The 27,235-nt window shown below is 36.1% G+C and overlaps 2 protein-coding genes across 2 annotated transcripts in view; one reads left to right on the top strand and one right to left on the bottom strand.

The window, feature by feature from the left end:
- LOC126419368 (protein lethal(2)essential for life-like) overlaps positions 1 to 14,442 on the top strand; it is a 99,311-nt gene extending 84,869 nt beyond the window's left edge. The window contains exon 3 of the mRNA XM_050086555.1: positions 14,257 to 14,442. Within this exon, the coding sequence (XP_049942512.1) occupies positions 14,257 to 14,442 (186 nt within the window). The remainder of the gene's footprint in view (positions 1 to 14,256) is intronic.
- Positions 14,443 to 24,347: 9,905 nt separating this feature from the next.
- The window catches only part of LOC126419200 (la1-like protein 13), a 29,282-nt gene continuing 26,394 nt past the window's right edge, over positions 24,348 to 27,235 (bottom strand). The window contains exon 3 of the mRNA XM_050086335.1: positions 24,348 to 24,627. Within this exon, the coding sequence (XP_049942292.1) occupies positions 24,534 to 24,627 (94 nt within the window). The 3' untranslated portion in view covers positions 24,348 to 24,533. The remainder of the gene's footprint in view (positions 24,628 to 27,235) is intronic.

The raw sequence follows: 27,235 nt of genomic DNA, 5'->3' as shown, positions 1-27,235 counted from the left end.
ACAGCCTGGATATGATCTGCTGTCCTTAACTTGGTTTTTAAATCTTTGCTTCACTAATATGAAGTCAATTTGGTATCTGTTAATGTCACCAGGCATTTTCCAAGTATATCTTCTTCTTGGATGATGATTAAAGAAGGTACTTGTAATGCAAGGTTTATTTCTTTGGCAGAATTCTACAAGTTTATCCCCTCTTTCATTTCTTAATCCTAATCCAAAATTCCCTGCCACATCCTCTTCTTTACCTTCCCCAACAACGGCATTCATATCTCCCATGATGACAAGGTTTTCAGCTCCTTTAATTCTGCCAATTACTTCTTCAAGGTGGTCATACATCATGTCGATTTCATCATCCTCGTGCCTCGTAGTTGGCATGTATACTTGGATTATGATTGTGTCTCTTGGTTTAGTTTCCAATCGGACATAAATTATCCTCTCACTATGTTGAACAAATCCTTTTACTCTTAACCCCATCTCTTTATTGAGGATAATTCCCACTCCTGCAATCCCGGGACTGTCTTGTGATGTTCCAGTGTGCATGATTCTGTAATCCCCTGACCAAAAGTCGCCAGCATTTGGCCATCTCATTTCTGAGACTCCCAGTACATTAATATCCATTCGTTTCATTTCCATTTTCAAGTTTTCCAGTTTACCACATTTAAGAAGTGAGTTGACGTTCCATGTTGCTATCCTTCTTACATTAATGCTTTTGGGTTTTGGTATCTCTTTAGTTGTCCCTGCCTGGAGATCCGAATGGGGGACTATTTTACCTCCGGAGAATTTAACCAAAGAGCTTTCCATCATAAGCTGTTGATACTTGGGATACCCACCCGGGTCTTTAATGGAGTGGTTTCCCGTTGCCTTCTCCATTCTATGCCGTTGGCCACCTTGTGGCTCCTCCGCCTGTAGGAGCAGTTTCCCACCCCAAGGGCAAGAGAGTGCCCTTCCTTCTAGCCGCTCATCCGCCCTCCTAGAAGGCCGTTGGCACTTGATAGAAGGTAATCTCCTTATCCCGGGAGATATTCGGCTCAGTAGAAGTATAGGTTGGAAATGGAAGACCCCTAGCCCTCGAAACCTAATAGCATCAGGGTCGGAAAAGAACTGGAGTTGGCCGAGGGTGGCCAAATAGGAAAGATAAAAGTGAGGAGCCTGGCATAAGTAAGTGGAAGCAATGCCAGGACTCAGCTCGGGACCCCGTGGTCGCCAGACACGTACTCACTAGGTGTGAGTCCCTGAAGTGATAGTCAGGTGTCAGAGAGAAAAGCTAGAATCATGTTATTTGCTGATGATACTAGTTTAATAGTTAGTGATATGAAGCAGTCATTGCACAGTACTGTGGACCATGTTCTACAAGATATACAAAAATGGTTTAGTGCTAACAAGCTAACACTGAATGCAAAAAAAACCTAATTATGTGCAATATGGAAAAATAAGTGAACAGGATGACCTAAATCCCACCATGGAGGGCAAACAACTTGAAAGAGTGCAGTGTGCAAAATTCCTGGGTATGCACATTGATGAGAAGATTAATTGGATGGACCATGTGATGAGCTGAGCACTAAAACTAAATTCAGCATGTTTTGTGCTTAGAATAATTTCAAGAGTTTGTAGTAATGACTGTACCAGAATAGTATATTTTGGCTATTTTCAGTCCATTGCATCCTATGGGATAGTATTCTGGGGAAAAACAAATTGTCGTCTAAATGAGATTTTCAAATTACAAAAACGTGCTATTCGGTTAATGACCCACAGCCCACCTCAAACACATTGTAGGCCCCTTTTTAAAGCATTGAAAATTTTAACAATTCCATCATTATACATTCTGAAATGTCTGTTGGTGATCAAAAGAAATCAGGACAAAATGAAAACCAATACAGACTTCCATAATTACGATACACGGCAATGTAAAGATCTCCACATACAAGCTGTAACAAGGATCCGAAGCCAGAAACATGTATGTAATCAAGGCATCAAACTTTTTAATGACTACCAAAACATATCAAAGAGCTGGAAAATGAGGATAAATTTAAAACTGTTATAAAGAACCATATGCTTGACAAATGTTATTACAGCATAAGTGAATATCTCTGCACAACTGTATAACAATATATGTTTAAGTTAATGTGACAAATGAAATTACATCAGTGCATAAGAAAATATGTTATAAAAACACTTATTTGTTGTATATTGTGTTAAACATACAATAGATTAATGTGAATTCAGCACAGGTATAAATTTTGTAAAGATATTATATAGTTGTTAAAATGTACCCTGACAAATCCTATATCACAAATGTGATCATTAGGATGATAATAAATAAATAAATAAATAAATAAATAAATAAAAACCTGCGACCGCAGCAGCAGCGCGGTCTCGGACTGAAGCTCCTAGAACCGCCTGGCCACAGCGACAGTCACCGTCAACAGTGGTGTCAATATTTTACACAAAGATTTTTTGACTTTATTAAAAGAAATCTGGTTGTTTTGAAGCTGTTATGCAGGGGATGGAAAAAATATGGAAAACCAAAAACACACCACATTACCACACCTAATGCAGTGTAGGAAAACCATTGGTGCCGAAAGCAGCTTCCCGTCCCTCGGAATGGATAAATACGCTACATGGGTTTCATGGGACTCTTATACCAGTCTTCCTATCACACATCCTCCTCTCCAAAGCTGACCACAAATTGAGATCTGGTGACTGTGGTGGCTAGGGGGAGATGCGAAAATTCATTCTCGTGCTTGGAAGACGAGTCCTGCACGATGCGAGTTGTGTCAGTAGGGGCTCTGTCGTCTTGGAATCGAGCATAACTACTGGGGAACATACACTGTACCATGTGCTGGACCTGATCAGACAGGAAGGTCACATAAACCTTGAGACATTGCAGAGGCCCATTAAATACCACGATGCAGATGCCCGCGTCATCACTGAACCCCTCGCCATGTTTCAGTCATGGGGAAGCATTCTACCTTGTAGGTTTGGGATGGCGTATGCCAGACGTAAATTGGGCGATAATTGGGAAACAGTGTGAAACAAGAATCATCCGACCAAGTGACTTTCTTTCATTGGTCCATAATCAAGGTTGTATGTATTCGGCACCATGTTCTCCTGTTACAAGTTCATGCTGAGTGTCATGGCATGGTGCTAACAGAGTATACTCGTAAGGGGTAATCAGTCACATGAATATACTACCGAAATCCTGAGCGCCTGCTGGTAGAAATCTAAGCCTATCAAGGAAGGGGTAGCGGGAGGTAGGAAGCCAAACATAAGATATACTGCAGTGCCCAAAGCACTAATATTGCCCCACTGCGATAAGCTGTGTAATGCTACAACTCGCTGAATGAGAGGTGTAGCAGAATCACAGGAAGTTACTTCTAGGAGTATATGATAATTCTCTAATGGAGTAGTCGATCAAACTTACGAAACTTCTGAGCTACTGTATCGTTTTAAAATCCTACTATCAGCTACTAGAAGAAATTAGGACAGAAATAAGTTTATTTTAAAAATCTTACATTTCTCTATTGTCTATAAATTTACATTTCTAACAAATATGAAATGAGTTTTAATAGAATTGTATATAAGAACAAGAAACTGAAATTGAATTGAACATACAAAAGACTCTGAAATGTGGTTAGTAGTAAACTACAAATTTAAAAATAGAGTTTCATCAGACTTACTAACTTCAATGAGATCAATAAGTATTGAGGAAGGAAGTAGTGGCTGCCATTCTAATAAAGTTGTCCAAGTTTTCAAGAAGCAGTCTCTTTTGAACCTATTTTTTATACATTTCATACTGGAAAAGGAACCTCATACTGATATCCAGAGCTGAACATTGCCTTCACTTTGAGACCAACCTGGACCAAAGTTGGGTATTTTTATTTGCTAACAGGAGACCAAATGTTTTCAGAATTTGAAGAAAGAGATAAGGTGCTGCTTTATTCTTGCCTAATGGTTGACTGTTGAGTGTTAACTTTGGATTTTAGGTGCCTTGTCGCTTCTTTCCTTAGAGATGCTTGCTTTAAATGTTCAAAAATGTAAAACTGTACACTTCACAAAACAAAAAAATGTAGTATCCTATGAATATAATATTAGTGAGTCACGGTTGAAATCTGTGAACTCATACAAAAACTTGGTTGCAGCATTTAGTAGAGACATGAAGTGAGACTATCACTCAGGCTCAGTCATGGGTGATGCATTTAGCAGACTTTGCTTTATTGGTAGAATGCTATGGAAATGCAATTGGTCTACAAAGAAAATTCCTCAAAAATCACTCGTGCGACCCATCCTAGAATATTGCTTAAACATATGGGATCCATACCAAATAGGACTAGCAGGGTATATTGAACGTATACAGAGAAGGGCAGCACAAATAGTCACATGTTTGTCTGATCTGCCAGAGAGTGTCACCGAGATGTTAAAAGAACTGAACTGGTAGATTTTTGAAGATAGACGGAAACTATCCTGAGAAAGTCAACTAACAAAGTTTCAAGAACTGCCCGATCGTAAGGTGAGAGCGATGTGAACCAAACTCTAAAAATGCTAATCTCACTCTGAACAACTCTGATGCTTTGGGTGTAAAAAATTAATGTAGATATATTATCAATGAACGTTTCAGAACATTAGAGAATAGGTAGTAAATTAAACTAACATTAAGATAGCTTTCTTTTATTGAAGTTGCTTATCAATTTTAATTTATATGTTGCTTTCGGAAAATAATTATTTGAGTAAAGATTTATAGGTCTGATGGTTAATCGCAAAGGTTACAGATTTTGAAAATATGGAAAACAGATACTTCCTTTTATTTTATTAAAATTGATTTCATTATCAATAGTAAAATTAATAAAATTGTTAATGTACACAGATCTTTTGTTTGCATGTAACATTTAATAATAAAAATTATTGTATCTAATATAGACTTCTTTTTGGATAAAATATTTTTGAAACTGTGTCTACTGATTTTCATGGTGTCAGATCGATACCTGATAACATACTGAAATACAATCAGAAAAATACATATCTACAGAAAAATGGTATTTCACAGTTAAAAAACTCTATGAGCATTCACAGATAAGAAATTATGGAAAATAAGATGAGAATGTAAGGTTATCAACTCAAATCGAGCTAGAATTTAGACAGTATCGAACGATTCACTACTCGGGCAAAAGTTCCAATAGTTCTAGGTTCATTATGAGTGCTCCAAAGTGACCAGAGTGATCTTTAAAGTGGATGACTAGTACTTTATCCGCTGGAATTCTTAATGACATAATGATAATGACAATGTTAACTCCGCCATAGCCGGTCCCAAGCCTGGTTGAGAAAGGAGGAGAGGGAGGAGTCACACCTTGTAAAATACCTTGGTTCATCTGACCCGGGTGGTAGTACCTTGTGAGGGTGCTTTGCCAGGATAACGGTGAAGACCTCAATGGCAGTGAAGAAGGGGATGAAGATCATCAGTATGGCGGAGCTGGCAGAAGAGGCGGCCATGCTTTTAGGGTTCATGTAAAAGCTAACTATAGCAAACCCAGACGCTGACGCTTCTGAACCCATAATGGACGGCTTTCTGATCAGTGTCTGTTCCCCATGTTATGGGCGACTGCAATAATTGCCTCAGGAACTAACAATCCCTGTTTCTAATAAACCAGTGGAAACATTGGACAAACAGTTACAAGCTATCATGATTCGTGAAAGTAATAACAATAATACCCCAGGTGGTACTTAATCCACCCACCAACAGGTGGCAACCGGGTCTTTGGAGTCTAGGGTACCTGGGCAGTCACAAACACAGAGAAAGTTGGAGTTCTCTGGCAAACTTCCATCCAGAACCATCACTTATATAGGCACACACTAGTTCAAGCAGGAAAATTACGCAACCTAGTATAGGAGATAGATCGACAAAAAATTCAGATTTTAGCCCTTCAAGAAACATGATTCGCAGATAAATCCAGAGTAGATTACGGAAACTACAGAATCTTTAAGTATAAAACAGAAAAACGAAAAAACTGGAAAACTGTGGGAAAATATGCTGCCCATAAATTTACCAACAAAAACGGAAAAGGGTTTATCGAACTGTGCCAACAGAACAACCTTAAAATCATGTCAACACTGAGAAACAAAAGACCTGGAGATCCCCAATAAAAGAGCTCAGTGGAGATCAGATTGACCATGTTGCCATCGCATATCCTCTACAGAAGGAAGTTCATGACATACAAGTCCGTAGAGGTGCAAACATAGATTCAAGCCACTATCTAACACAGATAAAGATGAAATTTACCCTAAAGAGAGTCCACTGCAAGAAAGTGTACCAGCAGAAATTTGACACCAGAAGAATCAAAGAAACTAAGCTAACTAAGCTTGGAGATGAACTGGAAAAAGCCCAGGCAGATACTTGGGAAAAATTTCACGGTAAAATAATCCAGAAGGCTAACGATAGAAGAAAAACACAAAACATCCATGGTGGGATACAGAGTGTGATAAAGCTTTGGAAAAATGAAAAAAGGCTTTTCTTAACTACTGCAGAAAGAAAACGCCGGAAAATCTTCAATACTTTTATGAAACTAGGAAACAAGTGGCAAAAATCATTAGGCAGACCAAAAGAAAATACATGAAAAACCAACTGAACTTAATCAAAGAAAACTTCCACAACTACAGTACATGAGACTTTTACAGAACTTTCGGATAAAAAATTCACAGATACAGCACACAATATCTATGTTTCAAGAAATCTGACAGAAAACTTGCACTCACTAACCAGGAAACTTGTAAGGAACTCACACATTACTTTTCAACACTCCTTAATTGTCCAGAACCACCTTCGAGACTCCCTAATGAAAAACCTATGTCACTCACCCTGAATCATCCCCACCAACACAAGAAGAAATTCACAAACACACAATTAAATTTAAAAAAACAATAGAACATCTGGTGAAGATTGGATTATTGCTGAGCTACTGAAAACTCTAGGACCAAATTCTCTCACAGTGCTAACCCAAATCATTGCAGATATTTGGGAGACAGGAAAATTACCCCAGGAATGGAAATGTGCACTTATCCATCCATTAGTCAAAAAAGAAGACAAATCTGATGTAAATAATTATGGTGGCATATCCCTACTTCAGGTCACATACAAATTTCTATCAGCCTGTCTTCTTCAAAGAGCACAAGAGCAACTCGAAAACAAAATTGGTGAATACCAAGGTGGCTTTCGCTCCAGTAGATCCTGCACAGAACAAATTTTCATTCTAAAGACAGTGCTGAAACACAAAGCAGTCAGAAACAGCCCAATAATCTGCACATTTGTTGACTTTGAAAAGGCATATGACTCAGTTGACTGACAAGCACTTTTTGGTATCTTTGAAGAACAAGGATTAGATCCGAAAATCCTTAACCTCATAAAAGAAACATTAGCCGATACTACCTCCAAGGTGAAATATTATGGGATGTTTGAGCCCTTCCTGATCAAAACTAGTGTCCGATAGAGTGATAGTCGGTCTCCCCTCCTATTCAACTTTGTGCTGGACAAGGTCATCCGTGAATGGGAAAAGGAGTTGAAGAATAAAAATTGCTGGAAACCTATGCAGATGGGGTGAGTCAAGGATGACATAAGAATTTCTTGTTTAGCTTTTGCTGATGACTTAGCCTTACTAGGGGATGATGAGAAAACAGCAATCAGACAGGTTGAAACCCTTAAAGAATGTACAGAGAAAGTTTGTCTGCAAATATCTTTCCCAAAGTCTGAGTTCATCGCTACAAAAACTGACAAAACTTGCCTACAAAATATGGTCATATCAATAGAGTCCCATATTTTAAATACTTAGGTGCAGTCCTTGAACCTACGGGATGAGAGAAAGTAGCACAAAACATTCACTTCCAAAAACTAAAGAGATCCTATGGGCGAACCTACAAGGTGTACAATAAAAAATGCTTGTCCAAAAACACTAAAATTCGGCACTATAATACAGTATTAAAGCCTGAAGTCTTGTATGCCAGTGAAACCCTGACAGTCCACATAAAAGGTGACCTAGAAAACTTATTAAAGGAAGAATTTAAAATCATCAGAAAGATACTAGGGCCAAAGAAAACAGAAGAGGGCTATAGACTACAAACTCATCAAACAACTGAGAAATTGTCCAACCTTGCAGCAGACATTGGAGAAAAGTGATTAATATGTTATTGGCACATCTCTAGGCTTCCCAAAACAAGACTTATGCACAAAATTCTTAAATACACAGAAGGACTGAAAACTATACCCTGGACACAAGAGGTCAAAAAGAATCACAAAAAGCTCAGATAAATTATTCAGATATTGTGGACTGAAAGGCATTTAAGCAGAAAGTTGACAGATGGGAAGTTAAATCAGGGAATGAAGCTCTGAAGAAAGCAGGAACAAAATGGACAGAGGAAAGGAAGAGAGCCCATGCAGAAAAAATGAGAGCAATGTCGAAAAAAAAAGGAAAAAGAATCAAGAAGCTTTGCTTGATCCAACAGGGTCTAATCACACATAATAATAATATTAATAATAATGCATTTTTCATAATATAGGACACTGAAGAGTTTTCTTAAGTTACTCCTGATTGCTGGACATGTCTGGGATTCTCCAGATGCCTGGTAACCCTACTTACACTGCACCATTAAATGCACTGCCCCTTCCACTGGCAAAAATAATGACATGAGATGATCCCATTACAAGGGATACATGTATAGAAAATGTATCATTAAATGATTTACAACAGCCTACAGCATGCAGAGTACCTCCACACAAAAATTTTGAACGTGATTGTAACTGTAGACATAAACTGATTAACTAAGTTAGTGCATTTTAGTATTGACTGTATAAATTGATCTATTGTGCTATGGATGGCTGTGATGTGGGATGTCTTTTATTTGCAGCCACAGTATGCTATGTCAATGGTTGTTAATAACTTTATGATGACTGAATTGACACTGGTAGCAAATAAAGAATTAATAATCAACATCTTTTCAACGTTAAAGTCTAACATTTTTTGTTTATGAAGTCAGGAACAGGAGTATGCTCCATTAAGAATGTAGTCTTCTATCAGTAGACCTTGTCTCATTTGTTAATGTACTTAGAATTCCATGACCCTGTGATGAAGCCACTTCAGTGATTTTCATTCCCCATCACTCATTTTTCACATAGCTTGAGTTCTCTCAGCTGGCAGTTCCCTCCCTCCCTTCAAGTGGATGAGCACTCACTGTGTGTGACCCATCAGGCCTGTGGCCCTATCTCACAACTAAGGTAAAATAGGGTTAGCTATGTCATTACACAGTGAGCTGTTTACTGGTGAGTAAAGGAAGCACATTATATCTGGATGCTCTGTGGGTTTGCATCCCATATGTGAGCATGAAATCTGCATAGTCATACACACAAAGCATATGCCAGTATCATTAGATGAGAAAGTGTCAGTCATATTTGGCAACTCCTGCTGAGCTACCTGAAGTTCATTTGCTATCTTCCTCTTGCCCTACAAAGGACATAAGGCCACACACATTTAGCACATGACTGCAGTGCTCTAAATGTGATCATCTCTACTCTAATGCTAATGTGTATTAACATTCCCAGAAAAATTAAACATAAGCAAAGTAGTACCAATATATTATACAAGAAAAGTATCTAAGATGACCCAAGTAACTACAGGCCTTTATCTTTAATATTTGGTTTTCCCAAAATGCTGTAGATGACTACATGTAATATATTGATCACATTGCTGGAGAAGCATACTATCCTGATTCGACACAACAAGCTTTCCAAAAAGAAAAATCTACAGAAACAGCTACCTCACCCTAACAGAATTGTTATAGATGCATCAGACAAAAGAAACTCTGTACCTGCTATGTTTCTGGGTTTGTATAAAGTTTTTGACACACTCACCAACATAGAATCAACTGAAAAATTCAAATGCTATGGCACATGTGGGCATGAAGCACAGTGGATAAAATTGTATGTCAGCAAAAGAAAGCAGTGTGTGACTATAAAGTCTGGCTGCTGATCTGAATCCATGACCAACAAGTATGGCATACCTTAAGATCTGTAATTGGTTCACTCTTTTTCAACCTTTTTATAAACAATTTTGAAGTCAGTGATAAGGGACAAAAATATTGTGTGCTGACAATGTAACATTAGTTTATGTAGAAAAAATTGAGAAATACAGTAAAGAATTGCATTTATTTCAGCAAATATCACAGCACAGTGGTTCATACATAATGACTGAATTAAAAATCTAAAAACGACAGTTTTCATGGAGTTCATATATAGAGAAGATGAAGGACACGTAGATATAGTTATTTGTTTATTCATCTGGGGATCATTTCACAATGTTATAGAATTTTTCATCGTAATATGTTGAGCATAAATAACTACAGTAAATGTATACAGAGAATACTTGTATAAGTATGTTTATGAGGATAGGACAGATGGTCAGCCGTGGTCTATGTGAAGGAACCATCCTGGCATTTGATAGAAATTATTTATGAAAACCATGGAAAACCTAAATCATGATGGTTGGTCAGAGCAACCTCCATCCTCCTGAATGTGAAGTCAGTGTCTTAAAACCCGACTGGCCCATTCATAGATGAAACAAGACTGTAAGAAGTTACCTCTAAGATTTTTTTGGGAATAAGATTTGACAATAAACTCCAATGAAGACAATAATAAGAAGTATGTGCCATAGATTAAGTTTTGAAATATTTACTATCATACAACTTGCACACCATGACAACAAGCAACTGCTATGCACAGTGCAACATACTCTCTTTGAATCATACTTACAGGATGCAATTACTGTTTGGGGAAACTCCAGCAGCAATAACACAAAATCAATTTTTTTGCAATGAAGGCCATTAAAACCATCCTGAGTAAAAAAACAAACTGCCCCATGCAGAATGGTCTTCCAGAATCAAAAACTACTGACATTTCCATCCATATACATATACAGAAGAACAATTTCCTTAATCAAAGGCAACACATCACTGGAGAAAAATGCAGATTATTCATTCATATGATAGACTGAGACCAGTTGAAAAAGATCTTCTATACTGAGGTGTGCAGCTGACATAATGTCTTCTTGTGAATCTACAGGACAGAATGAGTGAAAAGACATTCCAGAAACTTCTTAAGGATTATTTAATGTTTAAAGACTTTCATAATTCACAGGCGTTTTTTGTGAAATGATTAAGGTTGTTTTATTACTTGTATGTATGTATCATAATCACGTAAATGTTTTATATGCTTGGTATATTCCGTAGGTCTGTTTATGTAGCCATCTGAGTTAGAGCAGTTGTAGATAATTTTATGGATTACATATATATGGAGAGAAAAAAATGTATCTAACATTACTGTCACATTCACCAATTAATTGTTTGATATTGTAATACGTAACTTAAATATTGTAAGATTTCAGATTAAGTTGACATGTTGCATATTACAAGTACATACTCTGTACATAATGTAATCAAATGGGCCCAAATAAAACATTTTGTCTTGTGTAGCAGAATCTTTTTATCTATGCAAAGGCTCTGAAAAGATAAAAGAAAATGCTAACAGGACATTTTCCTGTTTTAGTTCTAGCAAGGTGGAGTCTATGGGATTATATAGTGTTTTACCTGTAGAAAAGACTTTATGGAAATCAAACTGAGCAACAGTTAGAAAGGTTTACTTTTTGCAGAAAACATTCTGTTATATCCCATCTTCTCACAAAGACCTGAGAACACAGGGAAGTAGATCTACAATTAGAGGTCAATTACTTGTCTCCACTTTTGTAAATAGGTACACTGCATATTCCAATATTTCAGGAAACTACAGCTGACACAGTCAGTATAAGATTTTCATTATTTGGTTGAAGTACCGTTACAACTAGAAAAACTACTGCTTTTCATTGATATAATAATATTTGTAATCTCTTTATCAACTGATTTGGCAAAACTGACTTCTGATTATGGCCTATGCACAGCTTCTCTAAGTAAGTATAATGAATCTCCTTTTGATGGTCCACTTCTTGGCTATGTTTTCAGCTACTGTCAGGTGGAATCCATTAAATTTAGTAAAGAAAGATCTGAATCCAACATGATCTCTCTCTGCTACTGTTACGAGAAAGTTGAATTTCATTTGCATTACGAAGTTTATTTATGCCTTCTAATTCTCCAAATTGTCTTTGTTTTGTTCATAGAACTTTGAATTTTTTGTGCATAGTACATGTTTATTGCATTTTTGATGCCACAGTGAAGATGCAACATTACCTATGGTTAGTGGTAACTATTGCTGCTAGCAGTCCAGCAGAGGGCCACTGCACAATCTATTAAATGGGTCATCTGCAGAGGGATTTCATTGTACACCATTGAATTACGTTCTGGCATAAGCGAATTATGGTTATTAAGGTGGCATAAGAGATCAGTCAGTGAAATGTGGATATATAAGACAACAGCAGAAGTTGAAAATTATGCTTCAGTTGTAAGGTTTTTTTTTTTTTACTTACCAACCACATTGTTGTTCTCATTGTTAGTTCTATGCCTCCTTTGTACTCTTTTAACTCTAAATTATGTGTGATATGTGTTTTCCAAAATGTACTAAATATACATAAATTTATCACATATAGTACATGTTAAAAGAGCATCTAAAAGAACAACCCATTAATTCAATGTTTTAGTTTTCAACATAGTATATAATGTTAATTTTATGTGTTTGATAGAAATTTGTGATATTCTGCTGTGCATATTCTGGGCAGTATTATGGCAATTCCTAAATCATGTAAATGATGCAAAGGATGATAATAAATGAAATGAAATGACATGAAACTGGTTTTGGGCCCTTACATGGCCATCATCAGATGTGACACCTTTGTGCTGTGACCCTGAGTTATCACACATGATGACAACTTTGTGCTGTGACCCTGAGTTATCACACCTGATAATGGGCATGTAAGAGCCCAACACTCATTGTGGTTTAAGCATTGGAAAATAAAAAGAACCTTACAACTGAAATGGTATTTTCAACTTCTGTTATAATACTCATTTGCGGATGTACCTCCAGCAGGATTGTTTCTATAAGACAAGAGTATATTAAGCATTGGAAAATAAAAAGAACCTTACAACTGAAATGGTATTCTCAACTTCTGTTATAATACTCATTTGCGGGTGTACCTCCAGCAGGATTGTTTCTATAAGACAAGAGCATATTAAGTAATGAAATTGGGAATTAAGGCTATAATTTGTCAGGATATTAATGTATGCTTAGCATACATTTGAATTTCTCTGTTGCTTTGTTCATAGAAAATTATTTTGCTCTGAATGTTGCACATACTATACACAACGGAACAACTGGAATCTGTAATTGTTCTAGCAGAGCAGTTGCAAGGAAAGAAACAGTTCACTACATCACAGTCATTGTAAGTTGCAACACATTCACAGTTCAAATTCTCAACTTGCAAACTGATAAACCAAAGACTAACTTCTGAATAATGCTATAGGCACATTTTTAACTCAGAACTCAAACGTGGGGACCCCAGGCCATTCTAGCCCACCTTACTGCATGGCTACCACCACCATAAAGACCACAATCTCTCCCTTGCATTTCTGTCCTGAGTTTTGTCTCTTGACACACTACTCTAGTCAAATTAATATCCCTACCTTACCATAATTCGTTTACAAAAACTTTTCACAACTGTCAAATATTTCAGCCAAATACCTTACACATTTTTTCCTATCACATGCTATTAAACTTTCATGTTACAATTATTTCTACGTTAACATGTTGCATGAACCAGAACAGCATTCTCTTGTCAAAACAATTACATACCTGTTTTGCATTAAGTTATTCAGTTTTCTCTACAATTATTATTAAATAAATTTATTATTAAATAAACATAGAAATTTCAATTGTAGAACCGGCAAGGAAAATGGAAATAGCATTCAAATTTTGTCAGAACATGTACAAATCTAAATCACTCTCATACCAGGCTTAATTCTGACACTACAGCACAGTCGTCAAACCTGAATGTTTATAAGCATCTGACACAATAGCCAGGAATGGACTTTCAGACGTGAAAAAGAAAGAAACGAAATTCCTAAGAAAGATTCTTGGGCCCAGAAAAGATATCGACTGAATTTACATTCTGCCTAAGATCAAATCAAGAACTTTATCAACGATTTGAAAATATCACCACCATAATTAAGAAAAGAAGACTGTCTTTCTATGGACATATTAAAAGAATGGAATCAGAGAGGTTCACCAACAAGATTCTTCTCTTCCAGGAGAACAGGAAGACACAAGTTCCATGGGTGAAAGAAGTGCACTGGGATCTAGAAAAATGCAGGATCACAGCAGAAGAAATTGTGAACAGGCAGATCTTTAGGAAAAAGGTTGCTGATGTGAAGAAATTCTTCGAGGAGAAAACAAGGAAGAACAGAGTATTCTCGGAGAAGAATGTGCACAAGTGAGCCAATGGATGAAGGATTACTGGTGAAAGAGGAAGGAACAGAACCTTAGAAAGTGAGGGAAGTTGTGTAAACATAGTCCATAGATGTCTGTAATGAAAATATATAAATAAATAAATAAACATAGAAGATTAAGTATCAGTACAAACTGCCCTCACAGAGGCTAATAGCTTTATGTATCTGTGGATAACTCAATTTTAGGTACACAGTACCACCTGTTATGTTACACAGAATTTTTTAGTACTGTTTATAGTGTATCTTTAAGTCTTGCACCATATCTAATGACCTCAAGGTTCATGGGACATTAAACTTGAAGTCTTGCATTAGATAAATCTCTCTCGTTCTCACACAAAACACTTTGATCTTACGTGTTTGTAACCATCCCTCTCATCTTCGACAGAAGTTGTCCATGACCTGTTGTAAAGGAAAACTGGATTCATTTTGTTGTATGAATATTTTTAGGAAGGTATTACATTCCTCAAGGTTTCTCATCTACTGTATGTTCTTGGTAAACTTCTTCCCATGGCTCATTTTTTAATGCACTTATTTAATATAGAACTTTCCTCTCCTAGTTCATAGTACAAAAAATGTAAAAACTTTGCTTGATGTAAAACATGATAACAGAATAAATCTGCAGGGTATTAAATTTTCAATGGAGAGAGTGACTATGCACACACAACACATATTATTTGGTGCACTGTTCCTCATTTCTAGGTACCCTAGTACTTAATTGATATAAATCTAGAGTAATTGTAATAATTCAAGTTGCTAGCATTTTGTGTTCAGTGATTACCAAAGTTATAGGCTTACCAATAGCAAAATAGTATAATTAATCTCAGTGAACTCTTATTCAGTCTATAGTGTGTGCACTACAATTTTCTTTTCAAATGTCTCCTAAGAAAAGCGTCTCTGACATAGGCATGAAGTAATGTGGCGGGTCATGGAATTTTACCATTCCCGTACATGAATTGACATGACTCTCAGATATTTATTAGCTGAGCAGTATATGATGTGGCTGCATCCTTTTTTAAAAGCCTTTTGTTGATGTTAAGAAGAGTATTGTCATCCAACTTCTGTACAAAGAATCAAAGCTATACAACACACAGAAAACATGTAATGTCCCTGATTAGGTACTGTCAGAGGACCTGTAACAGCATTTCCCGTTGTTCAAATATTAACCATTAGCAGTTTTGTATTGAACAGAACAACATTGTTTAAGCTTATATGCACATGTTTGTGCAGTGTTTTTTGAGCATTGGAAATAACGGACCACTGAAATAAAACAGTTTCTTTGTTAAAAATGAAAGTCCTCCATGTGGAGCATGTGTTGGTCTCACTGCGGACTTCTCGTACTGAGCCACACACAATTGATTTCATCAAAGTGTACGGGCCTGAAGATGGCGTTGACGCAATGTTGAAACTAATAGCACAATAAATATAAAATCTTAAGTACAGCTGGAGGAGTTTCATTTTTAGCAAAAATTATACCTGCTGTGTCCCACCTTCATCCATTTTAAATATGGATGTATAAAGATAAAACAGTTTGTTTCTTGTGATAATGTTTAATGTCTCTTCTTCTACTTTCAATTATAGCTATACTGTGTTTTTTTAACACATTTGTCTATTGTGTTACAACACATTTCTGAAATATTTTTATAGATTATTTAGTGTTAAACTGTTTCAGCAGCACTCATTCTCTCCTACCAAATTTTGCATGGTCAGGTACTCAGCTTTTACCGATAAGCACAATGTAGATCGTGCTTTCTCAAGAATGGTGTCACAATGTTTCATTGTGTGGCAAAAGTCTAAGCTTCACTATGATAAGATATATTTTACTTTTTAAGCCTAGTTGTAATGATGTACAATCAATTTTCAGACAGTTTGTACACTTAGCACCTGTAACGGCACCCAATGTCAATTCGCTTGCCACTTCTCACATGACAAAAAACAGAGTTTAGGTCATAATACTCTTCCCACTTTCTGAGAATGACAGTAAGAACACGTTGGTCACTTAGTTAGTTCAAGGGTGTGTGCATGGTTTAAGTACGTGGTCCCAAACTTTTATTTGAGTTTTATAATGGAGAGTACAATAGTATGGGTAGTATCACTGCTGTCATCTGTGTTTGTAATGTTGGTCAGATAATACATCACAAATCAGAGTGCTTGTCATCTATTGGAACTTAAACTAGCATAACAAAATTTTGTTAGACATTACCTTTACATGTTACATAGAAGTAAATAACATTCATTCCAAGAATATGTGTAGATATTGCTGTATGTGTATAATCTAACTTTTGTACAAATTCAGCAAGAATGCGCTCAATGTATCTAGGTGCCGCAAAATCATTTTCGTATTTTATGATGTATGCCTTCACTGGCCTACCAGTTGTTATATGTACATTAATGTATTGAACACTTACATACTTCTTGCCAAGTCTGATATTACCTTTTAAATGAAAATATGGTTAAGAGTTTTTGACTTATTCCACACCCATGTGGAACATTTCACTTAGGAACTATGGAATTTACAGTAACATATCTTTTTCTCTTTGTAAATATTGATCATGAGTTCTTGTTTCATGACATGTTCTACAACCTGGAGGATCATCAAACTATGGATCTTTTCAAATGAATAGGATGACTAATTTTTATTTATTTATTTATCTAGCCATCCGTGGACATTTTAAAATGTATGGCTGTTGTCAATTGTGTACATTGATATATTTATACAGTTTGTTGTTACATGTAGTTAAACATTGTGACATATAAGTTATTTACAATCATTTTTACTCCTTATCAAAATATTGTGAAACAAATGCTATTTACAATCATTTTGTACTAAGGAATTCACTTATAGTGTAAAAGCAGTGTTCCTGCCAAAACAATTTAAGATTTTTTCCTAAAGTGGTACATGTTATCTGCTTCCTTTATTTTCTGTGGCAGTTTATTCTACAGTTTTACACCATCATACAAGAAGTTATTTTGAGTCTTACGTTTATTCTTCCTGTCTAGGTGAAGACAGTGACTTGTTCTTGTACTATAGTTATGAAAACTGCTATTTGTGCTATAATTTTCTATATTTTTCTTGATGTACACTATAGTTTGGAATATAAATTCACAAGGAACAGTTAGAATTTCTAACATTTTGAAAAGTTCTCTGCAGTGGGCCTGCTTACTGCTTTTTGTTATAATTCTTACTGCTCTCTTTTGCATTTTAAATACTGTTTGTAAATTCTGAGCACTGTTTCCCCAGAAAATAATACCATAACTGATTACTGAACGAACATAACTAAAGTATACAGTTCTTAAACATTCACTACTGCATGCGGATACAAGGACTCTAAGTGCATAACATGTTGTGGACATCTTTTTCGAGAGTTTCATAGCATGTTCATTCCACTTCGTTTGGCTGTCAGTGTGCAACCCTAAGAATTTTGTTGTGGGCACATCATCTATGGAGATGTTATCTAGTTTTAAATTTAAAGGACTCTGTATTCTGTTCATTCTAAAGCATATTGTATTTGTTTTCTTTACGTTGAGAGTTACTTTGTTTTCCTGAGACCATTTGTGAACATCCCTCAGCACTTCAGTAGAATTTTCCGACATTTGTGCTGGTGTCTTACTGGTGATTACTATGTTGCTGTCATCCGCAAACAATATCTTCTCTCCATGGGTGATATGTTGTGGGAAATCATTTATATACACCAGAAATAATACAGGGCCCAGTACACTTCCTTGAGGGACCCCAATATTGATATATTGTGGATCAGATATATGTTTCTCAATGTACTTTGATCCAATGGAGACATTTGTGATCTCTACTGACTTTACTCTGTTTTCTAGATATGAACAAAACCATTTGAGAACCACTCCCCTTACTCCTAGTGCCTCTAATTTATGTGACAGCTTCTCGTGGTCAACTGTATCAAATGCCTTAGACAGGTCTAGGAAAAGGCCAGCTACATAGCTGTTCTCATCTAGTGCTTCTAAAACTGTTTTTGTAAATTGTGCTATTGCAGATTCTGTGCCTCTACCAGGCCTGAAACCATGCTGGTCATTGCAGAGGTGGTTGAATTTACTTAGATAGCTCAAAAGCCTGTTTCTCATTATTGTTTCTATCACTTTGGAAAAGCTTGACAATAGGGCTATTGGTCTGTAGTTCTCAATGTTTTCTACGTCACCTTTCTTGTAAACTGGTAAAATTTTGGCAGGCTTCAGATAGTCAGGGAAGCAACCAGTTTTGAAGGATTCATTTATGATTTCTGTTAGTGGAGCTTTGATACCATTTATGCATTTTTTCAGCACACACATTGGGATTTCATCTAAACCTGCCAAGTTTTTGTTCGTTAATTGCATTACAACATTGAATACTTCCTCCTTAGTAGCTGGAAGCAATACCATTGAGTTTGCAATATGCTTCTGTATTAGTTTATTAGTACCTTTTGGAAAATTTTTCTGTAAGTTAGTTGCAATGTTGCTAAAGTAGGTATTCACATAATTTGCTAATTCTTTCGGGTTACTTTCTAAGTTTTCCTTGTTCCTGATTTGTGTGTTTGTACCTCTGTGCTGCACAATTCCTGTTTCTTGTTTCACTACAGCCCATGTTGCTTTACTTTTATTATTGGCTAAATTTATGAACCTATTGTTGGCTGATTTTTTTGCAGTGTTGAGTACCTTCCTGTAGATCCTTTTGTAGTTTTTGTAGTAGTGCAAAAAAACTGGATCACTATTGTCCTTTTTAATGGAGTTTAGGTATTTACAAGTTTGAGCACTTTTTCTTATACCTTTAGTAATCCATTTATTGTTGGTGGGTGTTCGAATGGGAATTAATGTTTTGGGGAACGTTTCTTCAAACTTTAATTTAAACTCAGTCATAAAATTGGAGAACTTGCTATTCACTTTAGTTCCTATGTATACTTCTTCCCAATTTTCATGTGCTAACTTTAAGGAAAACTCTTGAAAAGCTGATGGAGAGTAGACTCTTTTTATATCCAAGCAGTTTTGATTCTTTTTTTACACAACCTTTTACTTTTATAATCTGACGTAGATGGTCAGACAATCCCAGATTTTCAACAATTACATTACAGTTTTCTCTGCCTACATCTGTAGCTACATGGTCAATGGTAGATGATGAATGTGTGGTTATTCTTGTTGCACAGTTGACTAGTGATGATAGACCAAAACTATGTAGGATATTCATAAATGTGTTACTGGTGTCATCTGTTTTATTTGTATTTATGTTAAAGTCCCCACACAAAAGGATATTATGTTTCAGAGTCAACGTCAGTTCTAGGCTCTGTGTAAGTTTTGAAAAGAATATCTCTAAATTACCACTGGGGGAATGATATACACATAATATAGTCAGTTTCTTGAGCATATTTATTGCAACTATCTCTATTGCTGACACTTCAAAGTCTTTGTCTACACTTAGCATGATAATATCATTTCTGACTTTAAATTCAATGCCATTCTTAACTTAATACATGATCCTCCACCTTTCATTGTGTTTCTGCAATAAGAACATGCTTGGACATATGAGGGTAAATTAATATATAAGATTTCACTTTCTTTACACCAGTGCTCTGTAATACAGATAACAGTGCTGTCTAACATTCGTAACTCGACTTCCAGCTGTTGCACTTTGTTTTTTACACACTGAATATTTTGGTGGAGTACTGTTAGACATTTAATGTTACTTATCTTGGTGGCTTCTTTTTTGTCGTATCTGCAATTAAAAAATCCTTGAGATGAGAAGGAGGTGTCCTTTTCCGTCTACTTGCTGCTCCATGGATTGTTGTTTCCATGTCTGTTGCTGCTCCTGCTATTGCTGGGATTTCTGCTGTTACTGCTGTCTGTGATGCTGCTGTTGATGGTGATGCTGTTGTTGGCATTGATGTTCCAATTATTGTTTGTACTGCTGCTCCTACTAGTGCTGGGATTTCTGTTGTTACTGCTGTCTGTGATGCTGCTATTGATGGTGATGCTGTTGCTGGCATTTTTGTTTCGATTATTTTTGTACTGCTGCTTTTTGTGTAACTGCTATTGGTTGTGTTTGTTCTGCTGGTTTTTTTTCCATCTTTGATGAGATGGCTTCTCCATTTTGAGTTGATACAATAATAGGCATGATGTTGTTTTTTGTGTACATCATCTCAGCCATCTCATTTATTCTAGAACCTATGAACTTTTTCCCATGAATATTTAAATGCATACCGTGCCTGGTGAAGTGTTTTCTTTCCAAGAATTTCACATCTAGAAAGTTTGTGTCTCTGTATGCTTTGCATATTTTGTGACATTGCCTGTTGGCCTTAATAATTTCCTGGTTAACACAAGACGTTTCTATTAGGTCATATCTGTGTGGTATTCCGGTCACTATTACGCTTTCATTTTTCACTGTATCTAGGGTTTTCCAGAGGTCACAGATGGCACTTTTTAGTTCATTGCAATAAACATTGTTTCCACCACCAATTAAAGCTAAAACCCAATTTTCTTGTGTAGTGTTATCGCGCTGTATGTTCCTTATAACTTCGTTCATAGGTGCCCCAGGTTTTACATAGCTGGTAGCCTTAGATTGTGTTTGTTTTGCAAGATTTTTGTGAGATCGCAACCATGACTGTCTGAGTAAACAACTAACTTGCATTTGAGATATATATTTCTGCCATTACTGCCTTTTGGGGCAATGCTATTTCTTATTTTTCGTATATCAGCAACGTCTGTTAGATGGCAGTCACTATCATTAAAGCCTTCCTTGTTTGCTTTTACACCATCTAGAATGGCGAAATTGTTCTGTAGTTTTTTGGACCTAGGCCTGTTGTAAGCACTTTCTGATTCACAGTTTTTGTTTTCAAGAGGATTCCTCAATACTTGCTTTAGATTTTCCAGAACTTCTATGTATTTTACAGCTGCATTTATATCACAGTAAAGCTCATGTAACTCATTTAGTTCAATTCTGGCACTGCACATTTCCGTTGCTACTTGGAGACCGTTACACAGTAGACCACAATCGCACAAGATTTTATCAGAGTTTAATTTCACAAAACAACTTGAGTGGTACCATTTATGCGTCACTGAGCATGCTCTAATACCTTTTTCCACTATAATATCACATGAACAACACTTCACTGATGATAATAACTCAAAATTTATGGAGCAATTTACCACAGTTTGTGTATACACTGCCATCCTGCCTTGTTTGCCAATTTAAATAATATGATAGGGGCCCTGCTGTAATCAGTCTTTAGACCCTGCGCAAATTTTAAGTAGCCATGCAAAGAATATGTCTAGCGCAACAACATATTTAGCTGGTGTTACTGTTGTTGAATTGTCCTCTGAACACTCAAGAAATATAATTGCTAGTGATCTGACCCAGTATTCTGTGCTGTAACATGCATTCGGTATAAGAGATGTTAATGAAACTGAAGCAGAGTTTTTTGATATATATTAATGTAAACTTTGTTTTTTGATCTATTTAGCTAATGTTGATATCTACAAACTGTTAGAGAACCTAGAATCCTCTTTATTATTAACTGATATCAGTTCACAGAAGCTGTTATATAACTCAGGTCTCTATGATTTATTTTCTGAACAAGTTATAATTTACAAGGGTGGTGATCATATGTCATGCAACTATGCAATTTTTGTCTCTCACTTATCCATTGCATTTGTTGATAATTGATCACATATCAGCCTGAAACAACTGCCAACCTTATGGGTCAACAATCAATACATTTAGCAGCGACATGTGCCTCATGTTTTCAAGTTATCTACTTTAGGTCTCAGTAGACAGTTACTCAGCAGCAGTACTCTCGTATTCAGTGTTATGCACAACAACTGTGAGAGGACAATGCTATGTAGCAAGCAGACAAAGAACATACAGATTAAAATCCATAACAATGCCCATGGTAAAGCTCGGACCTATTACACATGGTTAGCGCCTTTATGTCATAGCAAGCATAGCTAATTACAGTAACTAAATTAAATGTAATATTTATTAAGTGTTTGGTGAACACCTTTATATTCACTGTAACCAGAATATTTGGTATTGATGACATCTTAATGTCGTGCCTTGGAGTTTCAAGGGGATATTAAGCTGTAATTTTTACAGCATAACACAGCAGTAAGCAATTTCTGTTAGAGCTGAACTCAGTATTGCAGTAAGAAGACTTTCTATTATTCTCATACATTTTAAAGCACTGATTGAGACATAATTTGTTCACCTCAGTCTCCACATATATGATGAAAGCATGCCTGCATTTCAAATTTCTTGAATGATGCAATGATGTCAACTGTGTGTTTGGCTACAACAAATTAACTCTTATTGATTCAGCTGTGGTTCTTAGTGAAACACTGTATACTTTGTTAATTAAGAGAAGCACTTATTTAACCTAGTTTCAAAAACTTTATTTTGTACTAGGAAATGGGTTTGTAACCTATGCCATACAGTATTAATGAAGTTTGTGAAACAAGGCTAAATAAGTGTTTTACTTGATTAATATAAATTAACTCTCATTGCAATATCTGTATAGTGTTTTATAAAGAGGATACACATTTGTTACACCAATCTTCAGAGTTGGGCAATAAAAGTTGTCGAACATTAAAATAATGAATAATGGTTTAATAATGTGTGTTACCTACAGTTTCATTATGGCAGAGAGAGAATGTGCAGTACTTTTGAACAGAACTAGCTTGCATTAAAAACTACGTGGTAGAGAAGCAACAAAGACTGAGCAACTTCAGAGACCACAGTACTTCTTTCTCCTGTGTCTGTTTTTTGCTAGAGATATTTGGTGCTGAGACAGTCTGGTACAGATCAGCAATGCTCAGTCACACTGCAAACAAGTTCATATACTAGTTTACTGCAAACTGAATATACAGTTCTTGTGTGTCCTGCCATATCACTATGAGATGATGTTGCAGTCTGGTGGAAGACTGAAACTGTAAATTCAAGAAATATACCAGTACCAGTAAAGCATACTATTTATAACTACTCAAATACTGTACATTCTAAGAAGGTTAATGTTTTTCACTCAGTCCAGATCCTTACACTGTGGCTGCTAGAACTCACAAATTTGATGAAAATAAGAGCATCACTCCTTGACAGAGGGGACGAGATGGTTTTCTATGTTTGTAGATTGGACAAGCTATGGAATCTGAGAACACAATTATTCAGTTTTTTGAGGTTCCTTGTTACAAAGATGATGGAACATAGGGTTCCTGTTTATGAAGAGATGAAATGATTGATACACAACCAAAATGTAACAGAAACAAGTCAGATGAATGTCTCTTCAATTGGAAAACAGTCGTTCCTTGCTGATGCAGGAAAGTGATTGATGTCAGTTTGTCAATTTTTAACTTCATCCATGAAGCTGTATGCATAAATTAGGCACAGGGAAAAGTCATTTTGAAACTATAACATAAAAAAATATTTTGTAATTCCTTATAATGTAGATTGGCCCCTTATATATTTTGTCTTCATAAGCTTTTGTTTTTCCAACAGTGCTATAAATAAAACATAGTACTTTACTTGGTGTATGAAATCAATGATTAATATGTGATATTTTTAATTTGTTTTTCTGCTATGAATGACTGGTCCAACTGCATGTATAACAATAACAACAACATATATTAGTCACATAATTTAGGAATGATCTTATTTGATATTTTACTAATATGAAGAACATACTTTGAAAGTTTCAGTGCAGTGTCTAAGAGAACAACCAAATAAGCAGAGAATAAGTGTTTAGCTTGTGTATTACATGCTACCCAATACCAAACCATGTATTAAGAAAGCACTTACATCCTTATTTCACTGTGTAAGTAAATTGATTTAGTATTTTAAGTTACTTCTTCTTTTTTAAGGGCTTTCTATAAATTGATTGACTGCTACACAGTTGTGGAAATAAGAGTCCAGCTTTATTTAAATTTTTAATATGCAATAGACAGCAAAAATAATAAAACTAATTCACACACTGCTTGAAAGGAAATCATTAATTATCTAGTTATATAAGAAATGTTGGTTTCCTGATAGCATTATTTACTATGGATACAATTAGCTGTAGTTTGCACATTGGAAATATTGTGATATAATTTTTCTGTCATCAACATTTTGGCACAGGGCAGCACTGTGGATAAGGTGAGTCGGGGTTCGGTGTGTCCAATACACATCCGTTGCCCACAGCTACACTACCACATCTGTAACAAAGGTAACAAAATTTGAAGGAAAATATATTAACCATGATGTAAGACACAAAATACAGAAAGCAGTGAATGTTGTAGACCTGGAACTGGAAATGGTGCTAATGGTGACTGATTTGTTCCATGCTGCTCTGGTATCTATTGGTAGATGGGGTTTCACCAGGTGTGGCCTACACCCTAAGAGGTGATGGAAGAGCAAACTGGTAGAGCATGCTGAGGAGAGTGTAGTGGGAAGATCTCAGCCACCCATTGTCAAATTACTATTGTTACAGGTTGGTCAAAAGCTAGAGAATATCAGCAGCTGTTTAAATAACACAGACATCAAAACAAATCATTACTAGTGACCAAAAGGCTGTGGTGTTGATATAAACATTGACCCACAAACAAGGACTCTCTCTTCACTTGTGAGTTCTTTGTACAAAAAGTTTGAATGATTCAGTCTGTTTATGTGACTTGTTGTATAAGCACGTCCAGATGCTTGTAGCGAAATATACATCAGTATCGAAATATAAAGTGGAAGTGTGATTTTGGGATAGTAACCCATCACATTCCCACAAGGCAGAATATATTCGGTACATTCTGTCTTTTGGAATCCTTAACATTGCTACTTCAAGGTTTAAATAGCAAAACAGGTGAATTAGAAGTGTTGTGCATCAGGGAGCATTGGTGACACTGCACCAACTGCAGATTTTTAAATGCTAAGCTATTTCTGTAAACAAACTTGTACAGAAAATTGAAAGGGGTTGAAAACGACTGAGTACTGTGTGTGTGTGTGTGTGTGTGTGTGTGTGTGTGTGTGTGTGTTTGTGACCTAAGAAAAGGGGAACTACCTTCACTTGTACATACATATAATATACAGGTAAATGAGCTCTAAATTCAGTCAATGTGTGAAGCCCTGTTTAGTGACTTCAGTGTTAACTGCATGTACTGAAAGGAATCAACTGATTAACTTATTAATCTCTTACAGTCTGACGCCAAAAGTACCAGAGTCCTTTAGATATGATCAGGATTGTCAAAAAAATATAAAAAAAAAAAATAAAAAAAACCCAGGTATTTATTGGCAAACAAATATAAAACTGTGACACTGAGATAACAGATGTAAATCTTTCAGATTACAAATCTATAAAATCTGTGCTTAAAGCACACTTAATAATGGCTGCAAAATACCATAGATGACAACTATATCAGAAGAAGTCAGTTATGAAGACAGTGATAGGATTTACACTTGTATTCTACAAAATTAACCTAGGAAAAAGTGTCCCAAGAAAATTTCAATAAACCATTTCATCCAATTTTTCTGGAATTATAAGCATTGCCTTGATTTAATATTCCCAGTGAAATAAAAGTTAAGGAAGTCAAACATACAGATAATACAAGGCATAAAGAATTTGTTATAAACTCTTAGGAAGCTTAATACAGTGGAAAAACAAAATGCTACAATGAAACCATGGGTCAACAGATATGAGCCACCTGACCACATGAACCACATATCTTGCTTCACCAAGTTGTTGGTAGTGTTCAGATATGCTGTCATCCAGGAGAACAGCTGTCTGTCACATGCGATGCGTTATGGATTCAGGGCCTACCATGACCCAAGGACAATGCCAAGGTGGGGTAGCTTATGTGCCACAGTGATACAGACAGCAGAAGCATAGGAGCAACCACAGTGAAGGAGTATCTTTTCAGAGGCCAAACTAACCTGTGGCTCCTGAAGCTGGTTAGCAGCCTTTTCAGCAGTTGCAAGGGAAAAGGAAGAGAAGGAAAAATAGTAGGAGAATGCGGACTGGGGGGAAGGAATGACAGGGGAAGTGGCCTGACAGAATTTCACACAGAGCATAATTTAATCATTGTTAACTCATGGTTTAAGAATGATGAATGAAAATTATGCACATGGAAGAGACATGCGGACACCAGAAGTTTTCAGATTGAGTATGTTATGGTAAGACAGAAATTTCAAAATCATATTTCAAGCTGTAAGACATTTCCAGGGGCAGATGTGGGTTCTAGCCATACTTTATTCGTCATGAACTGTAGACTGTAGCTGAAGAAACTCCAAAAAGGAAGATGGGACTTGCATAAAATGAAGGAACCAGAGGATGCTGAGCACTTCAGAGAGTGCAGTATGCAACATTGGAAAAAGATGAATGGTTAGCATTGAGAGATGAAATAGTGAAATCAGCAGAGTATCACATATGTAAAGAGACAAGGCCTTGTAGAAATCCTTGGATAAGTTGGATGTTATTGAATTTAATTGATGAAATGTAAAAGTGAAGGAGGGAAAGAAGAATACAGCCAACTAAAAAATGAGAGAGAAGGGGAGTTGTGAGATACTGAATTTAACTGATAAAATATAAAAATGAAGGAGGCAAAATGGAATACTGACGTCTAAAGAATGAGACAAACAGGAACTGCAAAATTTCTAAGGAGGAATGGGTAGAGGACAAATGCAAGGGTGCAGAAGCATGCATAACTAGGAGAAAAATAAATTCTTCCTATAGGAAAAATGCATAGGGAGCTTTGAAAATATGATGAGCAACTGTATGAATATCCAGAGCTCACATGGTAAGCCAGTACTAAGAAAAGAAGGGTAGGCTGAAAGGTGGAA

The sequence above is a fragment of the Schistocerca serialis genome, chromosome 9 (assembly GCF_023864345.2).
Source record: "Schistocerca serialis cubense isolate TAMUIC-IGC-003099 chromosome 9, iqSchSeri2.2, whole genome shotgun sequence".
Lineage (NCBI taxonomy): Eukaryota > Metazoa > Arthropoda > Insecta > Orthoptera > Acrididae > Schistocerca > Schistocerca serialis.
Note: the sequence above shows the minus strand (reverse complement) of the source record. Positions and strands in the feature narration are given on the sequence as shown.